Source organism: Schistocerca serialis, chromosome 2, assembly GCF_023864345.2.
Source record: "Schistocerca serialis cubense isolate TAMUIC-IGC-003099 chromosome 2, iqSchSeri2.2, whole genome shotgun sequence".
Taxonomy (NCBI): Eukaryota; Metazoa; Arthropoda; class Insecta; order Orthoptera; family Acrididae; genus Schistocerca; species Schistocerca serialis.
In genome coordinates, this window is record NC_064639.1 from 463,118,938 (window position 1) to 463,144,153 (window position 25,216).

The following is a 25,216-nucleotide window of genomic DNA, read 5'->3' on the forward strand; positions in this document are numbered from 1 at the left end:
CTGCATCCTGGATTTACAAAACAGTAGTGTACTTTTTTCTGCAACTACACCTGAAAGAGACCAGGCATTCGTTTACGTTTATCTATATGCACAATACCTTATTATCTTAACTTTATGATCCAACCCAGTAACGAAAACTTATTACAGCATAAATAGGTCAGTGGTAGCATTTCAATTAGTGCATTCTTAATTGTATTGACCATGTAGAACTCCTTAACAAACACAATTCACAAACTTCATCCTCACAATACATCAATAAATGTATGTAATACTTCTTGACACTCACAATTCTAACTTATCTCTCTCTACACACACACACACACACACACACACACACACACACACACAAAACTCCAATACTTCAAAATAAACATCAATATCTTCACAAACAAATATCTCTCATTCAAAGAGAAAACAAGTAGTCCATTTAACTGAGCTCTCCAATACCATGGACTTACTTCCTGGGTCACAGTCACTTTCCAGCTACCCCCTGTGCTCACAATACACTTTTAAAATAATTTTGTGAAATACTTCCATCATGTTCTACCTTAGAAATGGGTTTCTATGGACATCATTGTTGGATTTACTGCCATTAGTGGACTGTGTCCCAGCAACCCGGAGCGGTTTAATTGACAATGTGTCAGGGCCAGTGACTTTCCTGGCATCCATGTGGGGTCTCAGGATACTTCTGCTTTGGATCAGTCACTCATATCGTAAAGACAGAAAATCTGAACCATCCAGTTCCATTGCACCTTTTAAAACTTACCATACATGGTCAGTGCTGAACCACAACCAGTTAGGCCTACATGTCCTTATTATTAAATACACCAAATTCCAATTATTCACATATGCCCTATAATCTGGTTCTAATCTAAAAGATTCTCAAACTTATTACCTAAACTTTAACAATTTACAGTTCTCAGTCTGTTTTACAAAAGAAAAACTTATGGTTATTTTGGCCTATTTCTAAATCCTCTCTGCACCCACAGTTTCCCATATCTTAGCCAAGTGTATTCCTGGCACTGGTTTGCGTAATGACCTTTTGATGGCAAAGCTAACGAATCACATTGTGTGACTCACTGCATGGGGTTGAATGTCCTTGCAAATTACAATACACACAAGTTACTGGTGTTAGAGGTTCGATCCTCAGGCCTACAACTTACATATTGAACAACAAGGAGGTTCTGGTAAGATACAATATCTTCTTTATTGCTTCTTCAATAATTTGTACAGTTTGGATCCCACCATGTAACTGGTCTGAAGTGGCTGTGGATAAGCTTCACAATGAGCATGACAAGTCTTTCATTAAGCCAGCGATCTCACACAGCCATTCAAGTGCATTTCCATATTCATGTAATATTCTGGTGCTCAGTGGCAGGTATAGCAATGGCAGAGCACAGGGAGGCAAGCTGCTTACACAGAGGAATCCCAAAAAAGTGAGCTGACTCGATGACGACAGCTCGAGCACAGCACATGGCTCGGCTGCAGCGCAGCATGGACAGTGACTGATGTCAGCCAGTACACAGGAAGGTTGCGGTGCTGCCCAAAATCTAAATCCAATTTACTGGCTGGAATCTGGTGATGACAAGCAATCCTGCGCAGAGGGACGCAGTCACTGGCTGTCAGGTTCAGGCCAGTCAGGCATAGGTATGTAGGTCACAGTCTGGTGGCAGTACAGTTTATGGAGAAGACTCCATGGATGCATCGATAGAAGTCATAGAGAAGGCTGGCATATGTCAGGCACCTTGCATAGCCCTGCTGTGCCGAACATGATGTACACTCAGCAGGACTGGCATTTAGATGTTGGTCCTCAGCACTGATTTTGCAGAAGGGTTGCCTTTGTGGGCCACCATGAACCATTTGGTACAGGGAAATAGCTAGTGTCTGGCATAATTGGCAGCACACATCAATGTCATGAAAATCGGTCAAGCCAGAGCGACTTCTCAAAGACTAGCCCCACTATCCGCAGATCACTGACACTCAGAAAAGGGTCACAGATGTCTTGCTGCTGCTGCTGAGGGGTGCTGATCAAACAGAGGCAATGGCCAGCTGTGGCCAATGTCCATGGATTGTGACTTTGTTTCAGCAATCCAAGTTCTTATACAGTTCAGCTCATTACATATTCATGAAAGTTAATAAAGAAATGGAAAATGCAGGATGGAATAATGACAATATTATGAATAAGATAGATTGCTACTCACCATATAATGGAAATGTTAAATGCAGACACTAACAAAAGACTGTCAAATGAGCAACAAAAAGGACTTAATCTGAATTAGATGGCAGTCTTCAGATGAAGGCCATTTTGGCCAAAAGCTTACTTGTTGGACAAACTTTTGCTTGTACCTATATGTGACTCAACATCTCTGCTATTTCGTCAAAAGATAATCAAGAGATATATAGAGCATGCAGTTTCTCTTTCATGAAGGATAGTAACTTAGATGCAACTTATATGTGGATGTTGATATAAATTATGTGAAAAATGGAGTTCTTTATGTGGTATGTTTTACACAAAATTGTTTAAAAACAAGGATCAGACACCTTGACAATTGCTGAATGAGAAACAGATAGGCTAACACTGTGTGACTTCACGTATTTGAGCAGTATATCCATTATGCCTGAAGATAAGCTTTAAAGGATTACAACTGTCTACTTAACTGGTACTTGAACTTGAATCTTTGTCCTTAGCTGGTAGTGTGTTATGGCATTGTTTGCGTCAAAATTTCCATTATATCATATTCTCCTGGGGATGGTTGTCCAGCGGCATAGCCTCTGTGGAATTTAAAAGATATAGAAAGGTACTATTGGCAAATTGAAGCTTTGATTCAATCCACGATTCTTGCTAAAACAGCATAATTGACTGTATTTTCTTATTTAGTCATGAATTGTTTATGGATCATTGCGGGAAAAGTGAATGTTTTATTATGTCTGTGACGCTTACTGTTCCTTTGTTTAGTGGCACATCAGCACAGCTTGCATCATCAAACCATCGCTGTACATTGAGTTGAGTTCAGGCATATCTGTTTTTTATTTTCATGTTACTGTCACAATGTAAACTGGATAAATGCCATGATCATCATCAGATGCAATCCTTCTATGAAATACAAATAGCATTTTATGCACTGTGGGTCACAAACATTCAAAATATGTAGAGACATTGAGGCACTTAATCTAATGTATAACATTAACCAAAATATACATATCCAAGCAGTTTTATCAAGTTGGTTCTGCTTTACGATGGAGATTACTCCTCGCTATATCAGCAGCAGTCTGACAGGCAGGCTGAAAGCTAATTACACAACTTACATAAACCGTTTGCGGCTCATTTTTCGTCATCTTATCATAAATCTAAATTTTCTCTATGCTTATTAGTGTTTCCATACAATACAAAATCTCATCTGCATGAGAATTTTCCAATCTTAATCAGCTCGACTGTTACAGCAGATAATTAAAGTTGGCTTGTTTGTGACTAAACTGGCATTCTAGATGCAAAAACTTCAAGAATGGCTACTAGCAAAATATAAAACTTTCGAGCTCTATTGGTAGTTACTATTATTACGCAGGGTACATAGGTCCTATATACCATTATCAAAACTGTGATAAGTAACAGATCGCACTCAAACGTAGAGGCAACCATAAAATTGTTTCATCCGCGCACAGAAATTTTCAGTAATTTTTTTGTTTCCATCGTCCAACTTATTTAGCTAATTGTAAATGAAGAGAGATGTAATTTATTTACCACTTTCCTTAGATCTAATTGATCTATCATTTTCCTTAATTCCGTTTTTCTCAAAAAGGCAAATTCACGTAAATAAATTTGATGATACAAATCTATGTTACAGATTTATACTGACCCACAGGAATAAATTTCCTCGGTAGTATTCCACGTAACACATGTCACTACGTCCTTATGTTGTGGCTCATTTGCAAGAGAAGTTTGAAAACGCATGATACTGCCGATACTCCCGGACTCTTAGGAGCAGTGGAGCTTTTCTTTTTTTTTAAAAAAAAAAAAAGAAAAGGAACTGCTGCAAGAAATGTACCTATTCCGCATCGGTTGTCACTCTACTTTATTTTTTTCATGAATATTGCTGTTGACGCTGCTCGCATTCTTCCCTTTGAATTACACAAGGACTTCACACGACACCAAAACACAACCGTATCCATGACAACACGCGAACACATTTTAATTACACCGCCAAGCGTCCTCCAGAGTGTAAACACACGCAAGGACTCTGCGATATTACGCTGCAGTGCTTCCTATGTATAATACTGTGATTTTGTCTGACACAACAGAGTGCGGCAGTTGTTCGATCAGAGAAACATCGAGTATAAAGGTGAGGCAACTCCGCGAAATTTACTGCAATGTATAGTGTGCTGTAGGTACTACTTAGAATTGTTAGCTGCCTTTTTGTAATTTTCGAGCCTCTGTGAAATCCTTCATTTGTAAGTATACGCGTTACTACAACAATCTACATGTTGCTAATAATAATAATAAAAAAATATTGTTCTGGAAATGTAAGATCTAGAGAGAGAATTATAGCTTACCAATGCGTCATTAGTAGATTGTTTCGCTTCGTAGAATACCGTAGAACTGTGTTTAATTGTATGCCTACTGTAAAAGACATATAATCCACCTTCTACACATTTACTATAGAGAAATGATCGTAGAGAGAACAAGCCCATTTCGATGCCCACAACACACACTATAAGAATGTGAAAAGTTGGTGAACAATATTTTCATTTTATGACTAGACAGAAACGGTTTGTAATCAAGTACAGATAGTTTGTGCAATTAGACCTATGTGAAATTGCTAAGCGCGCTTTTTTTCGTGTAGAAAATTTGTGTACTTTTAATCTTGTGTAACAAGAATAACAATTGCATGTTTTGTGGTCTGTTGAAGGTGTTACACTGTGTAACTATGAACATTTGTCCGGAATGTTAACAATTCTCAATTTTATGTAATTAATAGCTTGACTGGATCAAGTTATTAGTAACCCAAGGAATGAGCAAACTTGTATGAGCTCATACTGGAGGAGAACTGCAGAAGGGGGGTGGGGGGATGGATGGGAGGCATGCATGCATGCTATATTTGGGAACCAGCAGCCATTTTGGAAGTGACAATTATTATAATCAGTGTTACTAAAAGAATAATCCTCATGGAATGACTGGATCTGAAGGCCAAGAAATAAAACTTTTATATTAAAATTGTAATTTGAGGGAAGGATGTGTATTTGTACTTATTGAAGTGCATTTATCAAAGTCATTTCACTCTGAAGGTATCAAATGCTGATAATTATTACACTTCTCTACCACCAAAAACAGCCGTGCCCTCAAAAGTATATTGTTTGAAGAGAGAACTTTAATGGCTGCAAAGTTTGTTAAAAGCTTTATAAAGTAAGAGCAAGAAAATGTATAATTTGCAAAAATGGGGTACAACCTTCACATCCTTAAAATTTCAAGAATTCTATGAGAATTTATCTGCACAGTTACTAATTGTGGAAACATGATGTAATATATTATAAAAGAAATGTTACAACTTCTTATGAAGACAAATACAAATAGAATATGACACATAATGTTACATTTGCTATAATATAGGCTATGTTTGCAGATATCTTAACCTAAATTACATATGAAGTTTAAAGTGAGAATTATGTGAAAAAGAGAATGGATGGGGAAAATAAATTCTGGAAAGTTAAACAAATGTCATTATTGAGGCTGGATCTCCACTTTTTAGTTCAACTGTCCTTGTACCACTAGCAAATATTTTTAGTGTCTTTACAATATTATCTTCAATTCACAAAGCAATAATTTATGTTAAGAGTGCCACATTTTCCTTTAACATTAAGGAGACATCCTTGTTCATCTCAAAACATACATCTAACGAAAATTCATACTCGGCAAGGGTCCACCACCTGTACTAATTTGGCAGGAACATTTGCGATTCCTCTTCCCTGATGTATTTACTAGGTCCTGTACACGCTGACAACAGTAGCCACCTGCAGAAAATACCTACGGCCCTTGTTTCAACTTTAGTCAATGTTCCATTCAGAATTCTCAAAGCACCCGTTGCTTCAGCCCTGTATGGATGTGGGGTATTACTAGTTTGTCATCCAAAGTGTAAAAACTCCCTGTTTTGCTCATACTGTGGTACCACAAAAATGTTGTGAATCTTTATGAAGCCTATGGAATCATCAAATATGAAATTCAACCATTTCCTCTATGTGATTGAAATAATTGGCCATACAGTTCAGAAGTAAAATGATCACTCTTCAAAACACTAACGATCTCCTTCTTCCATTTCAATTTAAGTGACAGAAATATTCAGTTTTAGATTTGGGTCTGTATATAGCTATTTTGTTCAACCTTTAAGTTTAATACACTGCTTTGAGACATAAAATCGATCAATAGCTCCATGAATGGGGTGCCCAATATCCTGTCATTCCATTCTTTCCTTGTATTATTTTGTGTACAGAGATGACAATAACTTGTGAAATTGAGACTGTTCAATGGGAAAATGGTGTGCCTCTGCATCAGTATCTATACTTTACAAATCATTGTGGAGTTAATGGTGAAGGACGCTTTTTATTCTGCAACTTTTGCAGATTTAATTGCCATTTCATTTGTGTGGTGGGGCCCCTGGGAAAAATGATATTTCAAATATCTCTGTGCATGCTGTAATGAGTTGAATCTCATCTTTTCAGCATGTTTTGGGAAAATACATAAGGGCTGTTGTATATTCCTAGATTTTTCACAGCATACTGGTACTTGAAACTTGGTAAGTAGGCTTGCAAATGGTATTAGGCATCCATTTTAAAGTACCTGCCAATTCAGATTTTTCACTATTCCCTTGCTCACCTCCCATAAGTAGAACAAACCTGCAACCTTTCATGCTACCCTTATTTGCATACATCTAATTACGCTGTCTGTTCTGTTTGGTATGGATATAACGCACTTGAGAAATATTCAAGCTCTTTCAGCCACCCACCCCCCTACACACACACACACACACACACACACACACACACACACACACACACACACACACACGGGGGGGTGGGGGGGGGAGAGAGAGAGAGAGATAGAGATATTTAATAACTTGGATTTTTCATTAGAAAGCATGTTGAAATAAAGTAAATATTTTCTGCACAACAATATCTGTGTTGAAATATCTTATTAAAATCTTGGTAAAATGTGGATATTATTTACGTTGTCACTAATTTCATTAATTGTTCAGCTACTGGACCTGGTGATTGTGGAAGGACTTGAAGCTGTTATGGTTTGTCAGATATGAGTCAATATCACACTTTTTACTTCTGATTTTTGACTTAAGGGTGCACATTTTCCGTGCACCTTACGTAATTGTCCACTGTTTCTGGTCACTGTCTCACATTGTCATATATAATATCATCTGTACCATCTAAACAGTAATAATACATAATTGTTACACTGCAGCTCGAGTTACACCAAAAGTTTGTCATTTCAGGTTTGAGAGTAGTTTCTTTCCCTTGATAGGCAATGAAATCATGAATCAGCCCTCTTGTCATATGGAAGGTAACATTCCTCCTGGTCCTCTCCCCTTTCCCTAAGGATACCCCTTATCTGTTATAGATTGCTTTACCTTCAAAGATCCCCCAAAAGGAATAATTTGCTCATCAGTACTCAAATTTGCTTCAAGGTGACAATCATAGCATTTTGACTTGACACAGTCAGTGATAGATCTAGCCTTCCGTAGTCTTCCATTACTATTGCTTGGTTTGTCAGTTGCCAAATGTAGATTGTTCCATGATTTTTCAAATTGGGTCATCAACTTACGGAATGCATGTCAACAGGTTCCAAAACAGCCTCAACCAGAAAAAAATATAGAACATTCATAAATTTCTATGGAATCAGTTGAAATAAGCTCACTGGATGAAAGATTACTCACCACAATGTGCACACACAGATGAATTGTTGAACCTCTACAGATGGCGCAGTGATATTACTCGCATGCTCAGCCACGTGCACGCACTGCCTCTATGAGCATAAATCAGTAGTAGCCAGTGAGACACTTACGTTTAAAGTGGACATTGTATGTAAACATGGGTAAATGTAAGGACATGACAGGGGCAATTGTGTTTGGCTGTGCCCATGGCCATATGATGCGATGCTGCTAGATTTCTTGGTGTTTAATGGTGGAGTATTGGACATCTCTGCAAGCAGTGGTCTAATACACATGTCCACGAAACACATTACAGTTGCAATTGGAGAAAGATCCTGATTGATGGGGATCTAAGATCTGTTTCACTGCTTTTGAATCAAAATTACTTCCAAACCAGACAGGAATTGCTGCAGGCAGTGAATGAAGGTCCATCCCAACCTGTTAGTGAGGGAACATTGCAATGGGAATGGCATGCAATGAATTTTTGGAATCGGCCCTCTTGCAAGAGGCCATTGCTCACAGAGCCATATAAAGACAGTAATATCAAAGTTAATCAGGCTGGAAGAATATGTGACTAGTTTTTTGAACACTCCGCCACCCTATTACATCTTAATTGGCCTGCAATATCACCTGAATGGAACCCCATAGAAAATCTGTGGGACATGCTGGAACAGTGGCTAAAATGCTGACCTCAGCCCCCCTGCAATTTAGTGTAATTGCACCATTTAATCCTCAGTGAGTGGCTTAATGTGGGTGTAGATACCTGAACTATCTTGTGGATTCACTTTCAAACAGATTCCAGGCAGGTTCCAGGGGCAGATTACGTGGTAGTAAATGATGCTTGTAATGATTTTTCTATAGGTGATTAATTTTTTATCTGGTAAGCTTACTATTGCCCATGTCTCTTAACACAGTAGTTGGTTTATATCTAAAAACAAAGATGATGTGACTTACCAAACGAAAGTGCTGGCAGGTTGATAGACACACAAACATACACACACAATTCAAGCTTTCGCAACCAACGGTTGCTTCATCAGGAAAGAGGGAAGGAGAGGGAAAGACGAAAGGATGTGGGTTTTAAGGGAGAGGGTAAGGAGTCATTCCAATCCCGGGAGCAGAAAGACTTACCTTACCCTCTCCCTTAAAACCCACATCCTTTCGTCTTTCCCTCTCCTTCCCTCTTTCCTGATGAAGCAACCATTGGTTGCGAAAGCTTGAATTTTGTGTGTATGTTTGTGTTCGTTTGTGTGTCTATCGACCTGCCAGCAATTTCGTTTGGTAAGTCACATCATCTTTGTTTTTAGATATATTTTTCCCACGTGGAATGTTTCCCTCTATTATATTTACAGTAGTTGGTTTTTATGAAAAGCAGTAGTTGCATAAAGATCCTCTGGAATAAACCCTCAAAAATATTCATATGGTGTGCAGACATCTTCCCCATTGTCTTGGTGTGGTGTTCTAAGGCAAAGATTGTTAGATGGGTTCTCAGTCTTTTACTTTCAATGTACTGCGCACAGATGCATGCGTCACATAATTCCTCTATTGCGAAGTTTTGTCATCAGAACTGTCACTTCTGATATTTTCTTCTGTCTCGGGGGGGAAGTTCCAGTAACTGTAGTACCATCAGTTCCAACAACTGGACAAAACACAGACCAAATTGTTTCTGACTTTTTTTTTTTTTCTCAATCAGTGATATAGTCCAGGTCAGATACATCACCGTTTTCTAATTGCTGCAGCAGATCTTAAAAGTTCAGCTTCTGACAATGACATGTTCTTACAGTGTGCACTCCTAAAAAAAAAAAAAAAGAATATTCGGAAATGTGAAAAAGTAGTCATTAGTTTCCACAACACTTGAAAATAGTGATGGAATCAGCAGTAATGTCTTTGACAGTATCCATTTAGAAACATGACACGCTCTTTGTTTTCATTCAGTATTCTGTTGGAATTGCTCCATAAATGCCTGACATTATGAAAACAGAGTAAATATCAGCAAACATTTGTCTGATAATCACAAATAAGGTTCAGACGGTATTATGAAAAGGATAGATTGCTACTTGCCACATGGCGAGATACTGAACAGCAGATGGGCACAACAAAGACTTCTAAGCAAGTAAGCTTCTGGCCACAAGGTCTTCGTGATTTTTTTTTTTTTTTTTTGTGTGTGTGTGTGTGTGTGTGTGTGTGTGTGTGTGTGTGTGTGGGCTCAAGAGTAAGGTCTTTCGGCCAAAAGCTTAGTTGCTTAGCAGTCTTTTTGATGTGCCTGTTTGTGACCCAACTCCACTATATGGTGAGCAGCAATTTATCCTGCTCATAATATTGTCATTATTCCATCCTGGATTTTCCGTTGTTTGACAAAGAAGGTTTCATATGAGGGAGATTTAATATGTACTATGTACAGTACACATTCACAAATTGTAACCCTCTAGACCTGTTTGCAACATTTAGTACGTCAATGAAAATAATCTAGTTTTGAAAATATAATGTAATTGTGTAGATCAAAAAATCAACTCACTGAGTGGTGACAGGAGAAAATTCAGAGGATAAAGAAATATGCAAGCTTTTGAAGCCAGTGCCTCCTTCTGCCAGGAGGGCCGAAAGGGAAGGAAGAAGAATGAAAGAAAAGAACTGGCAAGGCTTGGAAAATCGGGAGAGTTTGGAAATGACACCCAGAACACCATGTCAGGGGTGACTTAATGCATGGGGAGAAAAGAAAGACAGATTGTTGGGGACTGCACTAAATGAGATTCAAACGCATGAGAGCTGAAAAGTGGAAGGTAGGCTAATAAGTAAAACATATCACTGTGAAAGTGTTAATAAGAGTGGAAAGCTAAGTGCTTTATATGTGCTAGAAGTAGGGGCAGGTAAAACTGGCTGTGTCAGAAAATAAGATACAGAAAACTAAAACGAATGAAGAAATAGTTGCTGAGAGAAAATGCTGAAACAAAGGAAATTAAAGAAACTAATTAATGTGCCAGGTGGGTGGCGAGAACCAATGACATATTGTATTGCCAATTCCCACCTGTAGAATCCTGAGAAGCTAGTGTCTGTTTGAAGAATCCAGATGGCACATGTGGTGAAACAGGCACTGAGGTGGCAACCCTCCTGTTGAAGAGCAAGCTGTCCAACACGATACTGTGCATTGCCAATTTACACAATCTATGCCATTTCATCTTAAGTGAAAACCTGGTGGGAGTTCTCTTAATGTAAAAGACTCAATGGTGTTCATATAACAGCTGGTACACAACACTTCGTGTTTCACAGGCGTCGCATCCTTTGAGAGTATATGTTTGCCAGTTACAGGGCTGATATAGGTATTATTAGGAGGGCACATATGGCAAACCTTACATCAGGGATGGTCACTGGGGTAGGAGCCACAGGGTAGGGAAATGGTTGCAGAAGGAGCATGGGGTCTGACGAGAAAGGCGTGATGGAAAAAATGTCACAGAATGGACCTAATTTCAGGGCTTGATTTTAGGAAGTCGTAGCCTTGTCAGAGTAGCACTGTAATATATTAAAGACCAGGACAATACTGAGTGACACATAGTGTGCTCCGAAGTCATTTGTTTAGAGGCATCAGCAGTACCAGGATTGGATGTGATGGCCTAGGAAATCTGGTTTTGATGTAGTCTGGTGGGGTAATTACATACAGTAAAGGCTGAAGTGAGAATGGTGATATATTGCGATAAAGAGTCTGCAACCAAATGAATCCCTTTACATCGAATGACAAAAATGTTTGAGAGGCATCATTTGACATGGAAAGGATGGCAACTGTCAATAGGTAAGTACTGCTCTTAGGTGATGATGTCAACATCAAAAGAAAGTAACATGGTATTTGGAATAGGACTGTGTGAAATTCAGGTGAAGAGTGTATTAAAAGGATCTGAAAAATTTTAACAGAGCAGCCTCATCATGAGTCCATATGGCAAAGATGTCATCAATGTATCTAAATGAAACCAGAGGCTGAAGGCTTATGGATTCCAGAAAAGCCCTTCACAAGTGACCTATGAAAAAATTGGCATAGAAAGGAGGCACGCTGCTTCTCATGGCTGTACCCCAATCTGTTTGTATGTCTGCCCCTCAGAGGTAAACTAGTTGTTGATAAGTAGGAAGTTGATTAATGTGAGTGGGAAGGATATCATAGGTTTTATATCAGGTGGGTGGTGACTGAAAAACTTTTCAGCAGCAGAGAGATTGTGTACATGGAGGATGTGACATCAGTGGTGACAAGTAAAATGTGTAATTAATATAGAAGTGGAATATTTGTACCATTGGTTGCAGGTGCTGATCAGCTAAGGCAGATAAAAGTTCGATGGATGCTCTAAAGCCAGCAACTATGGGATGGCCCAGGGTGATTGGGTTTGTGGATCTTAGGAAGAAGGTAAAAGATCAGAGTGTGGGATTTGGCTGGGTTAAGATGATCTGTTGACTGAGATGTTAGTCCTTGAGTGGGGCCAGAGGTTCTAAGGAGGAACTATAGATCAGTTTATATGAAAGAGAGACAGATCTTGATGGCAGATGCTGTACATAGAGGTGTCTGACAGGTGGCATGGCCCTTGCTTATACACTCCTGTTGGTCTAGTACCACAGTGGTAGAACCCTTGCCTACCAGGAGGATAATGATAGCTACCGGTTTTTAGCGAATGAAGAGCCTGGATTTCTGCAGAGAACGGGTTAGGATCATGTTGCAGGAACCTGAGAAAGGGTTGTGAAGCAATACTGGGTGTTAGGAATTTCTTGGAAGGCTTGTAAGCGGTGACTTTGAGGTAGTGGTGGTGGGTCAAGATGGGATCATGGTTGGAACTGTTCAAGGCAGGGATCAGTGCCAAGTTTGCTATTGGAAAGGTTGTGGAATTGGCTTGCAAAGTCATATTTTGATTTGACATTACATGTGAAGGAAAGTAGGAAGTGGGACCCTTGGATAACACAAGTAATTCAGGAGGAGAGAGGCCTTAGCTGAAAGATTGAGAAAACTGTGGCTTGTTTTTCTGATAATGAGTTGCCATTGCTGTGGGGGAGGCAGTGGTGAAGACTGAGGGCTGTTAATAAGGTTGACCAAGCTCAGTTTGTAGGAGAGAAGTGGTGGTTGACAGTGTTGCTGTTAAGGGAATTGGGGTGTGACAGGAAGGGAAACATCACTATTGAGGTAGTTCAGGAAAAGATAGAATAGCTTTTTGGACTGACGTATGACCTGTTGTTACAGTTTGAAGTTGACTTTGCAGCTGATACCATCTGAGGACACAAGTGGCAGATAACTGCAGAATATTGTAGAAAGAAAGAAGTGTGTTGAAGTGGAAATTGGCAAATGAGCCGTATAGAACACAACCAGTCACCCTGAGCAATCCCATAATTGCTGGTTTCAAAGCACCTACAAAATGTTGAACATATTAAAGACACCAACCATTTCCTAGATCATCTGAAATATGTGCCTGCCCCACTTCCATCACACACATTGCCTGTCGCCATTGATACCACCTCTCTTTATGCCAACGTCCACCATGTACATGATGTGTCTGCTGCTGAACATTAACTCAACCTGCACCCACATGATTACAAACTTTTGACATTCTTTCTGCTCACCAATCTTATATTTGCCAACTACTACTTTACCTTTGAGTGACAACATACAAAAAGAAAAAGGACATGCCCATTGGAACAAGAATGACTCGTTCCTGTGCTAAATGTTCCATGGGTCGCTTGGAGGGGGTGACTTTCCTGCAGTCCATAAGCCTTCAGCCCCTGGTTTGGTTTAGGCACATTAAATCTTTTTGTTGTGCCTATTGCGACTCAGCATCTCTGCTATATGATGAGTAGCAACTTTCCTTCTCTGGTATTGTTAAATACACCTTTGTCATACGTACTCATGGTGAAGTTGACTTGTTAATTTTTTTAATCTGTTAATACAATCTCCCAATTAAATTTTAAATAGCCTGTTTCCAAAGTCCTCACCTTTTCCCTTGGTGTTGACCTCATCCTCTCCAAGGGTAAGCTACACACTTCTGTTCCCATTAAACCTACTAACAAACTACATTACTTACATTTTGACAGTTGCCATTCTTTCCTTGTCAAACATTCCCTCCCATACAGCGTGGGCATTAGAGGCAAATGTATTTGTTCAGATGCAGACTTTCTACAGCAGTACACCACCATTCTCACTTCAGCCTTCATTGAAAGTAATTACACTATGAGCCTAGTTCAAAAGCAAGATTTCCTGGGCTATTGCATCCATTCTTGAAACTACTGATCTCCCCAACAAACAGTTTAGGAGTACACCTCTTGTCGATCAGTATTATCCTGGTTTCGACTGCATTAATCAGGTACTTCGGCAAGGCTATGTCTTGCTAACATTGTGCCCTGAACTGAGGTCCCTCCTGCCAGAGATTTTTCCCACCATACCTGGTATAGCTTTTTGTCACCTCCGATCTTCGCTATGTCCTGGTCTGACGTCATACTGCTTCTGCAACCATTTCACTACCCTGTGGCTCACCATTTGCACCCTCCTAGCACTACCTATATAAGTGCTGTAACTGACAAAACTTGTACTATCAAATGGAGAGCCGCGTGTAAAGCAATAAGTATCATGTACCAGCTATTACGTAAACACTATTTGGCCTTCTGCAGTGGTATGGCTACCACCAAGTCATCAGTTAGCGCGAGCGGGCATAGACAGGGATTTATACTGGCAACACAATATCCTTTTGCAGAGCATACTGTACGACAGGGCAGTTGTGACCTCTGTGCCTATTTCACCATGCATACCATCTTGGTTCTTCCCCAGACACCAGCATCCCAGAACTCGACAGGTGGTAACTGGCATTACAACATGACCTTTGTTCTCGCCTCCCACCTGGCCTTAATTTATGTTAATTTCTTCAGTCTCAGAATTTCTTCTCAGTAAATATTCCTTTCTTCACTCCCTTTTACTTTTCTGTGTCCTTTTTTTCTTATTTTTTTTATTTATTTATTTTTCCACGCCTTCATAAATACTATGCACTTAGCTTCCCACTCTCATTAACTCCTGCACACCAGCTCTCAGGTTTCCAAATCTCATTCAGTGTAGTTCACAACAATCCAGCTTTCCTTCTCATCCAATGTGGTAAGTCTCTCCTGATCCAGGTTTCAGAATGGCTTTTTTGGTCTCTCCCCATTTCCCCTAAGCCTTGCCAGTCCTTTTCCTTCTTTCCCCTTAGTGCTTCTGCCAGAAGAGGGAGCCACTGGTTCCGAAAGCTTGCACAGTTCTTTGACCTTTATATGTGTTTCCTCCTGCCGCCACTTGGTGAGAATTATACACTGCTCGAAATAATTAGAGGAACATGACGGGTGTCCTGTACTCATTTGAGCAATAATTTAGGACTGGATATGCAACTAAATTTTAGTGTTATCTTTCACAAATTAAGTACTCAAAAAATCATTACATCCTACATCATTTACATAAAAGTAGCTGAAACATCCTATAGGTCTTGAAAACAAACCATTCCCATTCTTCAATGAGAGCCCATGAGCAAACTCGGAGTGTCTGTGATGGAACAAGATAATCGTAAATACGTCAAGCATGTTTTGCACATGCTCAGTGAGAGTTAGGTTGTCACTCACTGCCTGTCATTCCATTACTTTAATGTCCAGGCTTAACAAGGTGGCAGGTACCGCTCACCACAGGTGTCTGCACACTAACCTGGCCATCAGACATTATCCAGACTAGTCTGCAAATAGCAAGTTTCGCCCAAGATGAAGTTGCCTGTTGACAAGGGGATGGCAGAACTGAAGGTTAATTGAAAAATGATATGTCAAGTGAGATACTTCAATAGGGCATCTGGGTCATAATGTCCTTTCTTGTAATCAGTTCATTACAGTCTGACCGGACACATTGACTCCAGCGGACCTTCTGAGGTCTTGTTGCAGTGATCTGGCAGTATCCATATGACACCACAAGACAGAGATTGATACATTGGCAACCTTGTCCAACTTGCATTGTGTCGCGGCCTGTGTCCCTGTAGTGTGTCTCCCACCTTTGGATGACACATGGAGAGGCATTGGCATCTGCAGCAACATAATGAAAATTGCACCACATTAAGATGTTGCATTGCATCTGCTTGGTTGAATACAATTTCCAAAAATGCCAACTGCCATCTATGTACCTAAATAGAAAACACTGGAATGGTGTTATTGACTTCCTTCTGAGGCACCAACTGACACCTTAATGCTTATGAAGCCAGTAGATGGAGAATGATTTTTAATTGTTGCGTATATTGAAAACAAAAATCTCAGGTCATGCAATATCACAGATACCACCTGTATCAAAATAGATTTAATATACCAGACGTTGAGACACATGCTCCCCTAATTTTTTGTAACAGTGTGTTATATTTATTACACCAGGTTTGTATGAACATAAATAGTCTTATAGTGCTTTCCTGACATAATTATTGTGCTAGCTATACTTACACTATTTAAACTCTATTTATGAATGATAAAACTGCCAATAAAAACAACATATACTTTAATATACACTACCTATGAGGAACTATGTTTGTGTCCTCTGTCTTGATTTCCACTGCAGGTTGCAACACAGGCACTAGATGGCAGCTGTCAAGTGGAAGTGTTGCTGTATTTAGAGTACGCAAGCTAAAGTGTCTTAGAATGTAGCACAAAGTAAAACTGTGTAAGTGATGTGACATGCTTTATTTAGTTCACCAGGACTGAAAGGGCTAGTATGGAATGGATGAACATTTTGTAAGCAGTCCCCTTTGTAGACTAACAGTGTTTTCCCCAGTTGTTTTGCCTATGTTATGCTTCTATTTCATATTCCTACAAATTATTACAGTATGTTATTTATATGAATTGGCTGATTCATTGGTATTGTGGCCATGACATACTACATTTATGCATATTGTGAAGTGTGCAATTTTACATTTCAGAACTTTTAAAGCAAGTTTCCAACTTTTGCACTGCTTTGAGATTTTATCAAGAGCTGACTGGCTTTTTCTGCAGCCTTTCCTTCAAGAAGTGCTACTCCATTACAAACGGCTGCATCTTTTTTTAAAAAGTAAGCTGTTACTATTAAAATAGTCAGCCATGTTATTAACATACAACACCAAGAGAAAGAAGACACCTCACCCCCACAAAAAAAGTACTTCATGGGAACGTGCCTGAAGTACACTGTGTCCATCCTATCGAGAAGTCTTCCATCCAGTCACAAATTACCATTAATTCCCCCCCCCCCCCCCCACACACACCCACACACACACACACCCACACCCACACGCACACCCACACACCCACCCACCCACACGCGCACACACACCCACCCACACGCGCACACCCACCCACCCACACGCGCACACACACCCACCCACACGCGCACACACACCCACCCACACGCGCACACACACCCACCCACACGCGCACACACACCCACCCACACGCGCACACACACCCACCCACACGCGCACACACACCCACCCACACGCGCACACACACCCACCCACACGCGCACACACACCCACCCACACGCGCACACACACCCACCCACACGCGCACACACACGCGCACACACGCGCGCCCACCCGCGCACACACACGCGCCCACCCGCGCACACACACGCGCCCACCCGCACACACACACGCGCCCACCCGCGCGCTCACCCCCGCGCGCGCGCGCGCGCGCGCGCGCGCGCGCGCACACACACACACACACACACACACACACACACACACACATTATCATACTTTTTGCTCACAAGTGTTACTATGGTACTGAGTCTAATGCGCGCGCACACACACTCACACACCCACACACTCACACACATTATCATACTTTTTGCTCACAAGTGTTACTATGGTACTGAGTCTAATGCTTTTCCAAAGACAGTAAATCCTACATTTACCTTATTGCCTTGATCCAAGGGTATCAAGAGGTATTGTGGAAAAACTTGAGTTAGGTGTTGTGTGACCCACGATCTTGTACACAATACAGGTCACCGTGGGGTTATTCTGTTGGAGATACATAATTATTTTCGAGATCAGAATATGTTTTGTGGAAGGCTTCCTCTATCCTTCTGGTAGTTGCGTATAAACTGTGCTTTCTTTCAACCACTGGACACAGTTTTCTATTCAAGGGGTCTACTTTATGTGATAATTAAAAGTTGAGTTAACTTTGTTGCAAATTCTATGTGGTATCTGGTAGAGATTTCATTGGGCTCTGGAGCCTTCTTTAATTTTAATGATTTTCATTGTTTTGCAACATTTCAGTGCTAGTATCTATTTTGCTCATATTTGTAGCACTGGGGCAATGCTCTTGGAATTTCCCTTATAAAACACATGAAAATAAAGTTCAGCTTTTTTTATTTTACTTTTCTACCCTCAGTAGCAGTTTGTATGGCAACTATGGGTACCTGAAGATAAACAGATAGGGGGTTGAAACAGGTAAAGCAATCAGATGTGCACACATTCTCACAAACACGGCCACTGTTGTCTCTGTGTGCTTGTGGATGTGTGACACTTCTGTTGTGTGCATCTGATGAGCTTAGTCCATAGCTAAATTTTATCTAACAGTTTCTCTGCCCTTTCGAAAACATTTAACCACTTTTTGTCTGGGATGTCATTTTCACAAGCTGTGTTTAGGGTGTGCTTTATGCATTTGAGATATTTGATATGCAGTAAAAATACTTTTATTGCAGGAACAATGTTAATCACAACCGTCTGCCGGGTGTCTGTGGCACCTTCTTTGCAACCTCTGCGTAAGAGATGCCTGTCAATGAAACAGTGTTCACCAAAGATTCAAATTGTACGCTGTTTTTCAAATGAGAGTCGAAATACATTTAGTGAACGCCTTGCAAGGAGGCGGTCGTTAAAAGAGAAATTACTGGCGCCAGCTGGAGAAACTGGTGAGTAGCCATTGTTAATATTGTATGAACATAAGAATGTGTGGTGTAAGTATTATTTTAATAAGTATTACTAAAATGAGTTAAAGCGATCTTTAGTGCAAACCCCCCCCCCCCCCCACCACCACACACACACACACACACACACACACACACACACACACACACTAACAAAAGTTAGTCAGACAGACACAGGGAGAGAGGGGGGTGGGGGTATTATTATTACTAGCTCTAAAACTTTAAATGTTTTTTTAAAGTCATCTTGTGGTTGAAATTAGTACTGTGATTGATAATAAAGTGATTTCACACTTTCTGCAACTGAAGTGTAAGGTGACATTACAACATGATATATTCTCACTAAGGTACTTTTTTAGGCAAGGAAAAAAAGATGGGCAAAAGTGAACTTGGTCTTAAGGAGGACAGAATAATTGATTCAGGGATCACTTTTCTGCTCTTTAGTGGATTGTGTGCTGAGATAAATGTTTATGCCATATTAGATCTATGTTCTGGCTTAGTTTAAGTGCCATGGAGAAGCTCAAAGAACAAGTTGGAGGTTAGTTGGCTTGTGGGACAAAGTTTATAGGGTATGGCTTCTAAAAGGCATGAGTTCAGGCTGAAGCCCCAATATCACTCAAGTGACTGGGCATAAATAATCTTAATTGTGTTAGGATAGTGTTGTCTGAAAGTCATACTGAAATGCAATGATAATGGTGCCACAAAACACACAAATTCATATTATTGTGGCACCAAATGATGTTCATTTAGAACACATCTCATTATGCACTGATTTTATCATCTTTCAAACCATCAAGTGAGGTGGTACATTAGTTATGTACTGGACTCTTGTTCATGGTGAGTGGAGAGCAGATCTTCCATTTCATCTTCCATATGTTGATTTTTGGTAGTTTTCCCAAGTCACTTCATATAAATTATGGAATGGGTCCTTTTTGGGACATTAACTTTATACAACTCTCAAGATAAAACAACTTTCACAGGTATAAAACCTTTTATTTCTTTACATTGCCACTGGTATGGGACTAGCCATCCATAATTAGTGTAAAAAAAATGCAAATTCCATAGCACCCCATATAAATATTAGCTCTTTTGTAAACTCTCATAGATGACTGAAAAGTGGAAGTTATACAGAACTCTGAATGTAGTACCACCATGCACATGAGCACTTGGTTTAAACAGAAATAGTACACAATGAAGAATATGTATATAGAACTATTTCAGCTTCCATACAAAAGAACAAGAAATGTCTGAAAGATTTTCCTCTGTATTCTCCTCCAGTCTGACTTCGTGCTCAGTCTCTTTGGACCTCTTGAATGGTGAAGTGTGAAACCCTACCCTTGCATCCTCTCTTGGAACAATTTATCTTCAATAAAGTTGTAAGAATGGAGGCTCTATTCAGTAAAATGTGTTTCGAAATAAGGTGTTCAATTTAGTGACAAATAATAATCCAATAGAAGTACCTACAGATAAACAGAAAAAAAGGGGGGTTGACATGGTTAAGGCAGCGGAAGCATAATTAAAGTTCTTGCACAACTACCTCATCCTATGCTTAGTGCAATAGCCTGTTGAGTTATTGGATGTCATGACAGTATGTCTCAAAGTCTGTGGAACTTGCTGCTTAGTTACCTGGCCTCTGTGGAAATTGACTTTGTCAAGCTGTTTAATCATAATGAGGAGTGATTTGACTAAAACAGAAAATTTCTTTCATTTCCACTATGTGCTATAGTTGATTTGGTGTAAGCTGATTGCGGTGCTATCTCAACCAATAGCATAATGCGTTTTTGTAAATGTCTCTGTGGGATTGCCTTGGTGTTGTCACAGTTCTGTAGAAGACTACTGTTTTTGCCTGTAGCTGTTAGTGCTTCGCAGTTGAAAGCTGGCAACAGTGCGGCAAGCTGTTGATATTCTTACACTGCCTTGACTATAGACACATTCATTGTGTTTTCCATCAGAAAAAGGTGTGGAACATCCAGGGCAGCTTCTTTTTTCTGCATAAAGTAAAGTAAGTGTAAGTGTGTTTTGACCATGCATGCAGTTTTAAACTTTTGCAACTACTACACACTTCATACACTCCTGGAAATTGAAATAAGAACACCGTGAATTCATTGTCCCAGGAAGGGGAAACTTTATTGACACATTCCTGGGGTCAGATACATCACATGATCACACTGGCAGAACCACAGGCACATAGACACAGGCAACAGAGCATGCACAATGTCGGCACTAGTACAGTGTATATCCACCTTTCGCAGCAATGCAGGCTGCTATTCTCCCATGGAGACGATCGTAGAGATGCTGGATGTAGTCCTGTGGAACGGCTTGCCATGCCATTTCCACCTGGCGCTTCAGTTGGACCAGCGTTCGTGCTGGACGTGCAGACCGCGTGAGACGACGCTTCATCCAGTCCCAAACATGCTCAATGGGGGACAGATCCGGAGATCTTGCTGGCCAGGGTAGTTGACTTACACCTTCTAGAGCACGTTGGGTGGCACGGGATACATGCGGACGTGCATTGTCCTGTTGGAACAGCAAGTTCCCTTGCCGGTCTAGGAATGGTAGAACGATGGGTTCGATGACGGTTTGGATGTACCGTGCACTATTCAGTGTCCCCTCGACGATCACCAGTGGTGTACGGCCAGTGTAGGAGATCGCTCCCCACACCATGATGCCGGGTGTTGGCCCTGTGTGCCTCGGTCGTATGCAGTCCTGATTGTGGCGCTCACCTGCACGGCGCCAAACACGCATACGACCATCATTGGCACCAAGGCAGAAGCGACTCTCATCGCTGAAGACGACACGTCTCCATTCGTCCCTCCATTCACGTCTGTCGCGACACCACTGGAGGCGGGCTGCACGATGTTGGGGCGTGAGCGGAAGACGGCCTAACGGTGTGCGGGACCGCAGCCCAGCTTCATGGAGACGGTTGCGAATGGTCCTCGCCGATAACCCAGGAGCAACAGTGTCCCTAATTTGCTGGGAAGTGGCGGTGCGGTCCCGTACGGCACTGCGTAGGATCCTACGGTCTTGGCGTGCATCCGTGCGTCGCTGCGGTCCGGTCCCAGGTCGACGGGCACGTGCACCTTCCGCCGACCACTGGCGACAACATCGATGTACTGTGGAGACCTCACGCCCCACGTGTTGAGCAATTCGGCGGTACGTCCACCCGGCCTCCCGCATGCCCACTATACGCCCTCGCTCAAAGTCCGTCAACTGCACATACGGTTCACGTCCACGCTGTCGCGGCATGCTACCAGTGTTAGACTGCGATGGAGCTCCGTATGCCACGGCAAACTGGCTGACACTGACGGCGGCGGTGCGCAAATGCTGGGCAGCTAGCGCCATTCGACGGCCAACACCACGGTTCCTGGTGTGTCCGCTGTGCCGTGCGTGTGATCATTGCTTGTACAGCCCTCTCGCAGTGTCCGGAGCAAGTATGGTGGGTCTGACACACCGGTGTCAATGTGTTCTTTTTTCCATTTCCAGGAGTGTATAATCTGGTGGTATGAGGTAAAGGATTTGATAAGACTTCACTGCTGCCTTGGGGTTGTCAGACTACCTGTTGTATCCATTCTCAGGGATTTCTAGTTTCATAGCAGTTTGTAAGTACTCCTGTCTTGTTTCCAAAGAATAAAGTGGGTCCCATTAGAAATTTAGGGATTGAGCTTATATGTGAAGGGTGCTGGATTAGCACATTAAATGTGACCTGAACAAGCTAGGGCTTCAAATTGAGGGAATGTACAAGCTTAATGGTTATGAGATAAGATTGCATGAAATATGACACAGGTGTAGAACTTCGTAATCATAAGTGATAAAACTCCCATTTATTTACAACTTCAACGTACTTAATGAAAGGACGGTGATAGATTCTCCAGATTAATAATCTGGTGCAGGAAATATGAGGTGACCAATGTAGCCAACCAGTTGACAGATAGAAAACCCATATCTGTAAGGAAGAAAATGAATTGGGTAATATATGCAATAAGCAATCATATTGTGTTGCTAATAAACTGTAACTGTTCATAGTGAAAATGTGATGTGTACATATATGTGTAATTAGATGTTCACTTGTCATCTCCTCCTGCGAAGGCATTTGTGAATATAGCTTTCTTTCTATCTATGCCCTGAATTAAATGTAGATTTTTTTTTCCTTGTTGTTGGTTTTTTTCAGTTTATAAAGATAAATTTGGCTAAGGATAGTACTCTGCCAGCAATGCAGTAAGCGGTATGCCCTTCTCCCTCAGGTCTGAAAACAGTCTGTGCCCAACAACACGCCCCAGAGGGCTCTACACCTTTTAAGAGTTGTGTGTAATGAGCACTGGTTCCAAAGCCATTGCAGTACTTCTCCTTTTCCTGTGCTGCAGTCTTAATTATATCTTTCCTCGCACTTGGTATGTAGAACAGATTCTCTAATGATGGCGTAGCTTGGTTTGTTATCTCTGATTTTCTTGGCATGAGTGAGTAATAGTGAGCTTCCTGGTGTTCAGCAGATTTGTTGTTTCCATTTTCTGCACAATATTTTGACAACTGATCCCTGCTGTTGTTTTCAGGTGTTGCAGTTTTTGCTTTTATGTGTACTCACTGGCCACTGGCTGGACTCCAACCAGCTTTCTTGTAGGACATCAGTTACATTCAGTCCCAATTTTTTTTTAACTTTACGGAAGTGTGGGGCATGTTGAAATGTTGTCCAAACTGAGGAATAAGTGCCTAACCATTTGAGGGTATTGAGACTCTGGACCTGGCTATCAAACCGGGGGGGGGGGGGGGGGGGGGGGGGGGGGGGGGGGGGGGGGGGGGGGCAATCATTGCTGTGGCTAGGTGGTGCCCCATGGGACACTACTCATTCAGAGGTGACATAATGGCAAATATCTGGCACCGTGAAAAGACTTTATGATCAGATGGTGGAAACGGTCTTTTCAGATAGACTGGAATTCTTCATTGCAGACTGTTATGAGCCTGAGAACTTCCCTCCTTGCATGCACCATGTTTAGAGAGCAAACCGAAGCAAAATACAGTAACTTGTACCCTTCAGTTCGATGTTTGCACCCAGACAAAGGGTCCTTTCTAGTTACTAAGCCAATGCTCTGTCTGGGAAATACTGAAAATGTGAAGAAATCCCTTCCTTTAGTAAATTACAAAATGATTCAAACTTCATGAAAACAGTGAGTCATACCCTGTCACAGGCTTTACTTGCCTGTTAAAAAAAGTTGGTGGTGTTCCTTTTAGCATAAGTTTTACCATAAGCCTCCTAAGAGTCTAAACATGGTATGGTGTATAATTTTTCACCAGGACTCAAGGTACCAAATGATAAGTTGGTTTGGAAAAATGTTCTTGAACTGGCTCAGGTTGTGCAAGCAAATTAGACTATATTCAGGGTCATCGACTCTCAATACACAGCTGGAAGAGCAGCATCCGCCTCCAGTATGTACCACTGATTGGGATCCCTTTCATTAACTCTTTCCTTGACAATCTAAAGGCCAGTGAAATGATGCCATCTAGTAATTAAAGGAGTCATTAATTGCAAGTCGTGGTGCTGCGCCCTCATCATTTCCTATCCCCACAGAGGGTAAGCCCACATCTGTCCTGACTGCCTAAAGTGGTTAAACAGAAAAAGGAGAAATCTCTGGACAAAGCCGTTCCACTCATCCTGGAGGTGCCAGATTTCCCCCCCCCCCCCCCCCCCCCCCCCCCCCCCACACACACACACACACACACACACACATACACACCATCGGACTCAAAACCTATCTTGTTTGTTAGTCCATCCCCACCAGTGACCCAGTGATTCTGGTGTATGAACTTCCTTCTTTGCCCTTTGCCATTTCAAACCTTACCAAGAGACCCTAAACTTGATAATTCAAAGGAACTGCAATGGTTATTACAGTTGTCTACCAACAACAACAACAACAACAACAACATTGTCCTGTACTGTGATCTGTGTTGCTCTCCAAGAAACTTATTTCACTGATGGACATTCTCCAACTCTTTAGAACTTGCTGTGCATTCTGTCAGAACAATATTGGTCTCAAGGCAGCATCTAGAATGATCTGTACATTGGCTAGCACAGATGTCATAAGTGAGTGAGTTCCTGTACATGCCTCATTGGACACACATCAGTGTGGGTGCGAGCGGTTCCAACATTATTTGCCACTCAGGAAGGGCAGTTACTTACCTTGAGATTGCCACCTTACTCCAACAACTCTCCCCCTTTTTCTCCTACTCGAGGATTACCATATGCACCTCCCTCTTGAAGTAGCAAGTCATCTGGTAGAGGCCTTCTGATTGGTCAACTTCTTCCTGACCTTGCTCTGTATATCCTTAATGACTGTACTCCTACTGACTCTACTGCCATTCGTGTCACCTTTTCGACTATTTGTATTTCCTTCCCCAGTGTCATTGCTCT

At 41.3% G+C, this 25,216-nt stretch overlaps 2 protein-coding genes across 4 annotated transcripts in view; one reads left to right on the forward strand and one right to left on the reverse strand.

Moving 5' to 3' along the window:
* Positions 1–4,122, reverse strand: part of LOC126457365 (intraflagellar transport protein 80 homolog) — a 461,822-nt gene extending 457,700 nt beyond the window's left edge. For both annotated transcript variants that reach the window (XM_050093607.1, XM_050093608.1), the window contains exon 1: positions 3,855–4,122. In XM_050093607.1, the coding sequence (XP_049949564.1) occupies positions 3,855–3,949 (95 nt within the window). In that variant the 5' untranslated portion in view covers positions 3,950–4,122. The remainder of the gene's footprint in view (positions 1–3,854) is intronic.
* An 87-nt stretch (positions 4,123–4,209) lies between these two features.
* LOC126457366 (growth hormone-inducible transmembrane protein-like) overlaps positions 4,210–25,216 on the forward strand; it is an 87,889-nt gene continuing 66,882 nt past the window's right edge. Inside the window, exons 1-2 of one of the 2 annotated variants that reach the window (XM_050093610.1) lie at positions 4,210–4,337; positions 18,598–18,804. In XM_050093610.1, the coding sequence (XP_049949567.1) occupies positions 18,603–18,804 (202 nt within the window). In that variant the 5' untranslated portion in view covers positions 4,210–4,337; positions 18,598–18,602. Of the gene's footprint in view, positions 4,447–18,597; positions 18,805–25,216 lie in introns of both variants that reach the window. The other variant, XM_050093609.1, reaches the window with a different exon arrangement.